Source organism: Copadichromis virginalis, linkage group LG3 (assembly GCF_057382275.1).
Source record: "Copadichromis virginalis isolate Kocher_CV1m ecotype Utaka linkage group LG3, C_Virginalis_male_GT1.1, whole genome shotgun sequence".
Lineage (NCBI taxonomy): Eukaryota > Metazoa > Chordata > Actinopteri > Cichliformes > Cichlidae > Copadichromis > Copadichromis virginalis.
Genome location: NC_140620.1, coordinates 30,867,069 through 30,879,288, shown reverse-complemented (window position 1 = coordinate 30,879,288; position 12,220 = coordinate 30,867,069). Strand labels below are relative to the sequence as shown.

Below are 12,220 nucleotides of genomic sequence, written 5' to 3'. Positions count from 1 at the left end.
AGGAAGGGGTGTACATGTAGGTCATATCGGAGGAGACTGACGGAGAGGTCGGGACTGATAACGCAGAACAATGACCTGACCGGGTCACAGCGCGGCCACTGTATGTGCATATTAAAAACAAAATATATACAAAAGGCACTTCAGCGTGTGCGCGTCTGCATCTGTGACTGCGTGCGTGAAGCTATTTATCAAAGTCTGAGAGAGCTCATGGTGTGTTTGCGTTCATCAGAGTTTGAGCCACCTTGACTCGCCCCCCCCAATTTCTGACCGCTACTTGACCATTGGTCGGAAGTAGAGAGCCAGCGCTCCCCACCCCGTCCAATCAGGTCAGTGAATAGCCCCTGCTGCCGTGACCACCGCCTGACCTGCTGTCACGCCGATAAAGCTGGCCACAGACAGGACAGGAAGTTGAGACAGGGGCCGAGAAACACACGCTCATACACATACACACACTTAAGTGACCGTTCCCAGATAAATAACAGCTTACACTCGCGTCTGAGCAGCAGCCGCTTTTTGCTGCGTTATCTCGAGCACAACAGGATCGCAGGCTGCTTTATTATGGTCTGAACCTGTTGGAAGAGGGGAAGAGCAGAAATGTGTGTGAAGCAAAGAGGCAGGACAGGTGTATGCGGCAGACTTTCAGTGTTTGTGGAAAAGGAGAGAATTGTGTGAGAGACAGATCCATTAGATAAGCGTCTTTTTTTTGGGGGGGGGGGCTGACGGCAGATTCTCACCCCTCCCTGGCACCACTACTTATCCCGCTGACCTTATATTGCACTTATTGTGAACCGTGTGAATGCGTGCTTCTGTGTCTGAGACATCAGCCCCCATGATGCCCAGCAATCACGCTTTAAGGCAGAAATTTAGAGAAAGTGGAGGAAGAGCAGAAGCAGATGAGACCATCAGAGACGGAGAGAGTGAGAGGGAAATTACTCCTCACAACCGGTGGATGACCTAAAGGTTTGGCACTAAAGTAGGAAGACTGTAAGCACCAACTCATTTTGCCTTTAACTGCTATCCATATTGCATGCAACATTTTTTTAAATCACTCGAAAGTAGAGCTGCAGTCATATTTTGCATTTTCTCTCTTTTTTTTTTCTTTAGTTGTTTTCATGCCAAAGGTGATTTAATCCCCATAGATTTGAAGGCACTTGCGGCCTTCGGGCTTGGAAACTAGTGAAAATAACTTTGTGTAACTAGAGATCCAGCTTTTACAGAGATCTTCCACCAACCCCCAAAGGTTTTAAGAAAACAAAACAAAAAATTAAGGTTTCAAAAAGGAGTCCAGAACCACAGAATCATGTTTACAGCATTAAAAACCACATAACCTGCTTATTAAGTTAATATTTCCACAACAAAAAGTCAGCAGATTAAGTTTTAACTTCATAAGATCAGTGACACAAAACATGGGCGAAACATAGGACAAGGTTTCCGCAAGAAAACCAGGACGAGCTTGCGTGGTTACACGGCAAGTCTCTCAAGCTGTTGGCCATCATCACGGAGGACTATTGCTGTGTTTGAGAGTTTTTAGAGGGCTAACAAAAGCAACGTTTCAGAGCATCCCCCCCCCCCCCCCCCGTTTCCACACCCAAGTTTGCACGCATGGATGTCCACTACCAGCAAATGTGTTGCTGCATTTTGTGCAAACTGCTCGCATCCCTGTTTTTGTTTGTGTGTCGGCCTCTGCACGCTCGTTCTTCCAAAAGATCGGCAGGCGAGCATTTAGATGTCCGTCTGCTGCTCATCCTCTCTTCGGCCCCTTTCTTCTCCGCTCATCCCGCTCTTTCACCCCTCTCCACTCCTCTATTCATCCCCCCTTCTGTGACCGGTCAAACGGATGAAGAGAAGTGTCAGCCTCCCGATGAGAGAGAGAGAGGGAGCGAGGTAGAGAGACAGGGGGAGAGACCAGTGGAGAGAGAGACCACCCTGTCCGTCCGTTCGACTCGCCGTATCACTTTCACCTGACTGCACTCTTTCACTTGCAATCCCTCGCTTTTTTGCTCCATTCCATCAACTTTTTTTTTCCTTCACACATTCATGTCTCGTTTTGTCACTCGGTGAGTTCAGAATCGGGCCAGAATGCTTTCTCTCTTTTCCACTTCCATCTCCTCCCGTCATCTTCCTTTGGACTCATTCATCTCCTCCTCATCGAGTCTTGCGCATCAACTTTCCCCCTCATTTCCGCCTTTCTGTTAAGATTTTTGTACTTTCGCCATCTCTGCCTTTTCTCCCACCACCCCTTACATTCATCTTCCTTACGTGCTCGTCCTCTCCTCTTTCCCCATCCGTCTGAGTCTGGTGAGGAGTTGAAAGGTCAGAGGTGAACCTGTTGCATGTGCGGTCATTGCTGCTCAACCCTAACACACACACACACACACACACACACACACACACACACACACACACGGTTCACCCTGGTCTTGTCAGCAGTCCCTTTCCTGACTCTGACCTGTCTCACACACACACACACACACACACACACACTCCTAAAAACACACACACACACGCCCATGTTGCAGCTGTCCCAGCGTGACCACAGTTCTTAGGAATGTGATGGTAGCAGATTTTTCTGTCTCCTTCCACTCCTCTGACCTCGTCTATCTCTTCCTGTCCTCATCCTCACCTCTGTCCTACCCTTCTCTTAATCCTTCACTTTCTCTTTACCTTTTGCCTCACGTCGCCCTCCCCGGCATCTTTCTCTTGTGTGAAAACATCGCAAAGAGTGAAGAGAGGTCACCAAATAAGCAAGCCTCAGCATACGACCTGGTAAAACGTTGCAATAAACGGGTAAACGGGGTCAACAGCTCAAACGGAGTTTGAGGTAGGAAAGCGTTGTGTTCATATGGAGTCTTGCTTTTCAGTTTCCAGCCAATGAAGGTTGTCAAAGCAGTAAGCACAAACATTAAAAAGCAAATGGGAACAAAACGGCAGAACATAAAGCAGCTTCAGGGATGTCTAGTTCCCGTGCACTAGTAGGTCTTTCTTTCCTTTCTACGGTTTCTGTTTACATTAAATTTACAGCATATAAAATTAACATTTCATATATGATATGTTAAATCTTGTTCCTGACTAAACTAAGTCTTTTTAGTTTCATTCATTATTTTTGTATTTATTTTGTTCTGAATTTGAGTTTCAGTAAGTTTTTATGATTTAAAACAGTCTTTAATTTCTTATCATCAGGATTATTATTGTGATCAACAATATTTTTGCTCTTTATTGCTGTCATTAATTACAATCATCCTTATAACCATTATATCATCATCATCATTATCATCAGCAGCAGCAGCATCAGGATGAAACAGTGGTCAAAAATTTCCAGAATTACAATCACCAATATTATTATTAGTGGTAGTTGTTTTAGGATTATAAGCACATTTTAACATTACAGAACTATTACAAACAAACAACACCTGGGTTCAAAGTTCAAAGTGACATGAAACAAAAATATTTAATAAAAGATTTCAGCGTGTCCTGCTTTTCTTGTTGCATCTGCAGCTCCTGTCCTGTTGTTGCTTTGCTAAAAATAACATTTAGAAAATAAAACTGAAAAAAAAAAAAAAAAAAACAATTTATTTCAGTTAAATTGTGTTTTTCCTAAATATAAAACTGAACTAAAACTAAGAAAGAAAAAAGAAGACTCATCTACCCACCCATCCATCTATCTATATATCCACCTTCATTACTATATCTATCAGCCTACCTACCAACTCACCTACTCAGCGCATAACAATGTAAGAAAACCCCTGCTTTTGCTCTTTCTACCTTACTTGCTCTACCTCAGAACATTTACTTAACCCTCCCTATTTCACCAACATCATGCGCTCCTTTCCTTCTCTCTCATTCTTCCCCATATGGGTGTAGTTTTCAGGTCAACTTGGCTAAAGACAGACTGTGGATCAAACTTCGAGAAATAAATCACACTGACATATTACAGGCTTAGCAGTAGCTAAAATGAAAATTCATTTATCCCCGTCTCGAGGACTGAAGTAAAAACTTTGCCAAAACTAAGGAGAAACCTGATATGATCAACACAAAGTTTCGGGTTAACGATGTGAGCATAAACAAAGTTACTAAGACAATATGGTTGTGAGGGATTATTTCCTGCAGGAGCGTATCACGTTTGAAAGGAAGCGGGGAGCGTTAAGTAGCATGTGCACTCCAGTGGGGAACAGTGAGTCGACAAACAAACTGTGGTGGAATCAAGTGAAGGCTTCCTGCCGTGTTGATGGACGACCTTGTTCTGTACAAGTTGTTTTTCTTACTGATACAACAGGCCTGAATGAGAGCCAAGAGCTTTTCTCCGAGGAAGAAACAAACCCTCGTTTTTTGAAACGTCGCGAAATTTAATCCACTACGTGAGGTTATCGTCATGTAGTCGTCCCATGAATAAAAGCTTAATCAGGGTTATTTTGCAAGTCTCCAACTTCTGATCTGGGATAAACAGCGTATGCATTTATAACGTGAGTCAAGCCAGGCTTGGTTTAGTTATCTGTTTTTAAAAGAAACAAAAACTTAGTTTAGCAAACTTTTTGCTTAATTTAAAGTTAAAGCGCACATTTAAAGGAAAGGATGCTTTGTTTTTCTTCAATGTGACGTTATTAGACACTTCAAATCCAAACTTTGAAAAAAAGATGGGTAAAAGAAAACAAGACAGAGGAAAGCAAAACCCAAAAAGTAAGATGAATACAAACAGCTTCATGTATCCGAGATATGAGGTCATGAGGTAAAGCTGCAGCATTAACGTCATTTGCAGTTTGTGTTTTTTTGGAAATGAAAGTCTCTGAGGACTTTCACAGTTAATTGGCCTACACAGTTAATTTCATACTGTTATCATTCGCTATCATCTTTAATGGCTTTAACCTTCAGGAAAGAAACTTAATGACAGCAGAAATTACAAGGACTGCCCCGGGGGTATGAGGTGACAGAGTTCCTAAAACTGTTAAGACGATCAAAATAGCAAGTTCAGAAAAATAATAGAACTTCTGATACATTCAGCTTGTGTTTTCCATATCTTCGTTTCTTTCCATCACTCCTTCCCTTTTTCCAAACTTCTCTCCCGTTTCCCTCCCACTGCTCTGTCAGTCTGGGTTAGGAGGAGGTGAGATGGAGGTTTCCTCTCCCACTGGGCCTCATTGCCTCCCTTAGCTTGTGTACTGCCTCCACATACACACACAGAGGGGGAGAATCTGCTATCCTGTCACTGGATAATCGCTACTGGCCACGCCAGTCAATCTACGCACACACAAAGTTGGGATAAGGGGAGCAGTCGTCATGCTGTGACATGTTGCTTTTGGAGAGTGAGGGGGGAAGCCTCGTGAGGTAATGCTCGGGATGGACGCGAGCGTCAGACACAGGGCAGACGGCACTGAAAGTCTGCACGACTGTGTGTGTGCTTAGAAAGGGAACTGGGTGATATGTTGACCGCTGAAATCCAGCACGTGAAGTGGTGAATTGGCGGACGGAGAGACGGAGTAATTTAAGGAAGACGGTGACAACTACAACGGAAAGAACTACAAGTTGGGGTAGGAGTGAGAAGGACAGCGACAGGGAATGAAGTTAAAGGGAATGAAAAGGTGCCAGTAAGTGAAGCACAGAGCAGAAACAAAGAACATCGAAGTGAGAATTCAAATTTTTAGTTAGTAGTTTTAGTTAGTCGTCTCCTGTGTTGTGTGATTAATGTCTGCTTTTTCTTATTTTGCCCCAGCTGTTTTCTCCGGATTACTCTCCAGTTTGTTTAAAAACCTTAGTTTGCCCTAATGCTGCACATTTTGCTGTTTTCACCAAATAAAAATTTGCTGTTGTTTATTCACTCTAACATCCGAGTCTGTATTTTGGGTTTGCATTCCACTTACATGTGGAAATATAATGTTGAATGTTGGACTCTCATATGAAACATGACCATTGGACCTCTAAACTGGAGAAACCAAGCAGCCACTCACCTCAGCAGAGCATGAACTCATCTGCACCTAAAGGTTAAAGGTTACTCGTTCAAGGGTGTCAATGTTCTGGCTCACTGTGAACAACCATCACTGAACAGAGGGGGTGGTACGACATGAACTGTTTGCCACCCACAATCCACTTTGGAGATCCTTTCTCAGGTGCCTTAACCCCCACTCACATTTTGCGTCAGGTGACCTCAATAGGTCGCATAATAAAGTGAGGCAAAGTCAGTTGTTTCACTACGAAACCGCCTTTTTTCGAACCTTGGCTCATGCGATCAGACACATGATTAATAGCGGGTCAGCTACCTTCTAGGGGACAATCCCCACTAGTGTTTAAATATCTGGGACTCTCCACCTTTTTCTTTTAGAACTAAAGAAGCCTCTCGGTTGAAAAGTCTTCACAGAAGTCCAGTCTCCTTTTCCAAACTCTTAAAAACACATTAACAACGTTTCAAATCTCTGTGAGGCAAAACCTTAATAGGGTCACAATCAGGGAAGACCCACCTCCTTTTAAACATTTTGGGAGGGGGAGCCAATCAGCAGAAAGCTGACTTAAAAGGAGACAGAGGATGAACTTAAGGCCCAATTATTAAACAAATATGGATGATTTAGAACTGGGAATCATGCAACGCTACATTAGTAGAATCCTAAAATAAAAATATGGAGTTGGTCAACTTTCAACTGCACAGGGCCGCAAGTGCCCCCCCCATCGGCAGCTGACCTGGGTAAGCAGTTAAAAAAAAAATGGATGGACAGATGGTTTAAAAGGAAAAAAAACAAAAGGGGAAAGAAATGACATTTTATTTTTTAAGGAGATGAATGGGTGGAATTTGACTGTCTGTGGTCAACCGAAGGAATGAAACCAATCACACACACACAGACGGGAGAGGGCTGAAGGTGGAAGAATGCATGCCTGGCGTATGAACGAGTGGAGAAGGGGATGAGTGGAACTCCACTGTTGCAAGCGTTTTTTTGGGGGGAAGCCACACCGCAACACAAACACACACCAGAGGGCCAGCCAAAGGTTTGAAGCAACCACAGACTTCTGAATGTTCTAAATATAGGAGGATTGATAGGATCTGTGGAAAAGTACAACCTGGGGATTGAATACACACACCAACACAATCAGCCTCCTACGCTCAACAAATTATTTAGCAATCATAGGGAAGAGGAGAAAGCTGCTGACAACTTAGAGAAGCTTGTTGTTACAGTGAATCAGCCTTTTTCTAGACAGCCTTGAGTAGTGTGCCATGAAAATGTGAATTCTGGCTGGTGTGACACTGCCCTTTTTTTCCCTTTTCTTTTTTTTTTTGGTGATTTTGCAGATAAAAGCATGAACTTGTCTTGTTTGGAGCCTGCAGTGGTTTCACTGTGGGACTCAAAGTTGGCAAATTCTGAATACTAAAAGTGACAGTTTCTTTCTTTGTTTAAGTTAATTTGATGCATAGCTGCTTAAAGAAGGCAATGCACCCAACACAAATCAACCTTATCAACCCAAATCTTTGGGAAAACTCCACCACTGCCTTGTCCCAGGTCCAGGATGAGAGAGTAGGACGGTTGGGCATGGGACCAACAACCGCACTCTATAAACAGCTAACTGCTACAGAAGCATCGATGACAAACTCACAGCGAAGCGCTGGCAGGCAGCAGTGGATGGCCTACGCTCCAGGGGGAGGCTAAGGGCCTAACTAACGTCATTGTGTCCAACTTTGCATGTACACTAGCAGCTGCAGGATCACACAAACATCAGGGTTTTGCCAGAAGCGGGGGGTAGAAATCACCATCTTTGTGGCTGAAGTATCAAAGTTTCAAGAGACATCTACAGAGGGCGGATTGTCGATATATTGGGCAAAGGGTGTTGAATATGGAAGAGCCAGGCAAGAGGAAGACCACAGAGAAAATTCATGGATGTAGTGCAGGAAAACATGCAGAGGGTTGGAGTGACCTGGGAGTATAGCAGGGATAGGGAGGGATGGAGTCAGATGACCCGATTTTGTGACCTCTAAAGGGAGCAGCAGGAAGAAGAAGAAGAAAAGGACGAACACACTTACAGGAGCTTTCAGACATATGAAAATGCACAAAAAAGTTTAGGACCTATGTAATCCTTTTCTCAAGCTGTCAAATGGGCAGAGTCTTTGCCAGGTCAATTTTGGAACCCTGGGTCTTATGTTTGAATTTGCACTGTATAAAGAATAGAAAAACTTTACTTTTCTCATGTTTCTCTCTTCATTTTGTCACAATAAAAAAAGGACGTATTTCTGACCAAACACAACTCGAGACCTCCTGCCTTCAGGAATCAGTAAGGATACAGTTTAATTTTGGGGGGTATTGACTGAAATGTGCCTGCAGCACTGACTATTGAAAAATCCCAAATGCTTATTACTGATTTATTTAAAAAAGGGCCAGCTGAAAACACTTGATAGAGCATACAAGATTATTGCTTCCAGCTAAATTTTGACAGTCGACAGCACCTTGACAGGGATCCTCCTTCTTCCTTCTTCTCTGATCGGACAAAAAGTTTATACATGTACGTCTATTATATCTTTACATGGAGACTTGTAAGTCTTTTGTCCCACATGGCCTTTTCCCCCAATCCTCACAGTGGCTATCTGCTCCAAAATGCAGATACTGAGTTAAAAACAGGCTGTACTTTTAAGAAAATGCTTAATGGTGTTAAAAAAACTTTTTTGCAGGTATGACATATGTCTGAGCTGCCCGTATACATCGATTGTACGCGCTCGGTGTGTGTGTGTGTGTGTGTCCATCCAAGTATCTAAAAGTGCATAAGTGTGTGTGTCCTAGGGGAACTCCTGTCTCAGCCCTGTCCCAGGACCCAGGATCCTTCCAGAACACCGGGACCCGACCACCCAACAAACGGACCCGTCAGCGTGATTTATCGGCCATTCAAAAATCAGGTCACACACACAAACACACACGGACATATTGCACAAAGACCCGCACACACTCACAGAGCGCCAACATACGAAAGTCGACACAGGAAAATGAAAAATCGACCCTCGCACAAACACACAAGAAAAGATGCGCTCGGGCAGATGTGTACGCACCGACGTCACGTATGAAAGCTCGTTCAGAGCTTTGGGGGGGAAAGGAATGCTCTTTCTTTTGATATAAGAAGAATGGTGAGGAAAAACAAAGGAGGAGAGAGATATAAAAGAGCGAAGGAGCTGAATAACGCTAAAAGAGTCGACTGATTCTGATCACTGACAAAGGAGGAGGAGGAGGAGGATGGAGCTGAAGGAAGAGGACGAGGTAGCGGGCAGTGGGAGCAAAATGGGGAAAGAGCGGAGGAGAGAAGAGAGAAGAAGGAGGGGGGTAGCTGAAGTAAACATCAATGCCGGATGAATGCAATTTTTTCTTTTCTCATTCTCCCCATCTTCCCCCCTTCCTTCTCCTCCTCCGAGCGAGAGGACAAGAGGCACTGCATCATCCCGACAGGCGGAGAAAGAGAAGAGAGGGAGAGAGAAAGAGGGATTGTGACGGAGGGATAAAGGGCTATCCGTCTCTGTCTGTCACCTCATTCATCGTCCCCTGCTCCGTCCTGCCGGCCCATCCGTCATCCGCTGTCACACACACACACACACACACAAAAATACAAACACACACTTTCCACCAACTTTCACACACTCAACAACAACAAACACACATCAAAGGCGAGCACAAACTTTGACTCCCTCTCCGCCCTGTTTCACACATTCACTGGACTGACACACACTTTCACAGCAACTATGACAAACACGCAGCAGCCAGAAAAGCCACACACAAACGTTTTAGTCGGGCTCTCCGCCCCGTTTCACACATTCAGCGATGACACAGACACACAAACGGCGCTTCAGTTTCACACACTCGGCGGCGACTCACGAACGCGCCAGAGCCTCGGAAACGGCGACGGCAAACACAAGTTTGCGTGCTCTCGCGCACGTACGTGGGCGCCGGCTTGCCAAATGCTTTTTTCGCAAAGTTAATATGTGACATCGACACACACACCCACACACACAACTTCGCCTAGCGTCCTGGATTCTCATCGGGGTTGTCCAGTTCTGTCCCCCGCTCTGTTTTTCCCAGGATCCAAAAACAAGACGCCCACAGCACACAATCGGGCCGCTTCCTGTACTCGACTGTTTCTCAGCATCCGGCTCGCGGACCCACTTTATTGCCACAGGGCGCAATATGAAGGCCGCTTCAGCGACGTGTGTTAGAAAGTCAGAAACTGGGCAAAAGAGACAACACGGGACACGTCACTAATGCTAAAACCAGCCCTAAACACTGGCCTTGATCCTGACAGCTTTATTGTGTGTTCCAACTTCTCATATACACAAACTGAGGCTGAAGTTGTTTTTTTGTGGTGTTTCTGGTGCTTTAGGCCTTTTACCGCCTGTGTCTTACCTGCAACAACTGGTTTTAACTGTTATTTCAGCTGCTGCTCTTTCTGATCATTCATTTGTGGGTTTTCAGCAGGGATCTCTGTGAGGTAAACCCAGTCAAAATGTGGGACACTGTCTATAGATGTGGTCGATATAAATATGTAAAAATGCTGCAGATTCCCAGATGAAGCAGAAACCCGTGTCTGCACCCATTCACTTACACACTGATGGCAGCAGATCACAAGTCAGCACCTCTCAGGGGCAGTTCTGGTTGTGGTGAAGTTGAATGTTTTTGTTGCTTTTGCAGCGTAATCAGAGAAATGTTATATGCAACTTCATGCATCAATCAACTACAACACTCAGGTAAGCAGAATAAAGCTCACTATCTTCTTACACTTGTTGCAATGTTCTTCTGAGAGACTGCTGTGAGAAACCAAATCACTTCCAAACTGTTCAAAAGAACACACGAAAAAGGTGTTGGTGATTTTTTGCACATGTCGAGGAGCGTGTCAGGCTACATTTCACTGTGTGTTATACTTGTATAACTATGCATGTGACAAATAAAGAACCTTGAACCTTGACTAGACATTCATTCAAGTCCACTGATCCCAATCAGAGCCAGTATGGATAGACGCGGATCCACGAAGCTCCCGCCCCACGACACCCAAAGGATGTGTGTGTAAAAGACTTCAGTGGCAAGGACTCCCAGAGGCCCTGAATGCAGGCCCAGACTGAACAATTTAGCAGAACAAAGGCAAACCTACACAATGTTAAACAGGTTATTTCAATTCAATTCAGTTTTATTTATATAGCACCAGATCACAGCAACAGTCACCGCAAGGTGACTTATATTGTATGGTGGAAACTCTTCAGTAATAGAAAGAAAAGCTAATCAATTAGGAGTTGAGCAAGCACTTGGAGACAGTGGGAAGGAAAAACTATTTCCACAGGAAGAAACCTCTAGCAGAACCAGGCTTAGGAAGGCGAAGCCATCCCCCTCGACCAGTTGGAGGTGGATGATTTATGATGTGTCTGATTTAAATCTTTGGTTGCATTCATGAAAATCTGCTTGAACCTTTCACCACAGTAAAGCATCAGTTGTTCGTTACAACATTCAGGTTTCCCGTTTTTTCTCTCGAAACATCGTCACTTCCTCGCAATGAATGTGTGAGGAATTTGATGAGAGATAAGGCAGCAGTAGAGATATGTTAGATGTTAGAAACTTCCAGATAAACACAGTAAGTAAACAAAAGGGTGGAGAAAGCAAGGACGACTGGGATGTGGGATAACAAAAAAAAGAAGAGAAAACGAAGAAGGAATAAAATCAGAAAACCAAATGAAGGGTGAAGATGAGGAGGGTTGAGGGGAGTGTGAGGGAGGATGGGAGAAGGATGAAAAGGACAAGGAAGTGGGGGGGAGGAGGAGGAGGCAGAAAAAAAAGATAGTGGGGTAAATAAAAAAATAAAGAAAAAAACACACAGAAAGAGAAAATGAAGGAGAGAGGACCACGAGGGAGACAAAGACCTACTTGTCTCAAGTCACTGAAGGCCAGAAGCAACGTGTCACCCTGGAAGCCTGCGACCGGGCCGGCTCTGGCAAAACCTGTGGGAAAATACAAGCCCGCCACCCCCAGTCCACCCCCGGAGAGAGGGAAGAGAGGAGGAGGAGGAAAAAAAAATAAGAGGGTGAAAAACAGAATAATAAAAGACCTGGTCGGATTTGCTATGCATCGGGATAGATTGGCAGACAAATGACAGCCTGGGGAGGAGGGGGGAGGAGGGAGGAGAGGAAAGGGGAGGGCAGGGTGTTAGAGTCATGTCGCTAGGTCTTGCTGAAAAAGAGTGTGTGCGTGCCTGTGAAAGTGTGTGTGTTTGGGGTGATGCAGACTTGGTGAAA

General features: G+C 44.5%; 1 protein-coding gene across 2 annotated transcripts in view; it reads right to left on the bottom strand.

Annotated features, from left to right (window-relative positions):
• Window positions 1–12,220, bottom strand: part of exoc6b (exocyst complex component 6B) — a 129,593-nt gene that overhangs the window by 26,658 nt on the left and 90,715 nt on the right. For both annotated transcript variants that reach the window (XM_085450662.1, XM_085450663.1), the window contains one exon: window positions 11,853–11,926. In XM_085450662.1, coding sequence (XP_085306788.1) covers window positions 11,853–11,926 — 74 coding nt within the window. The remainder of the gene's footprint in view (window positions 1–11,852; window positions 11,927–12,220) is intronic.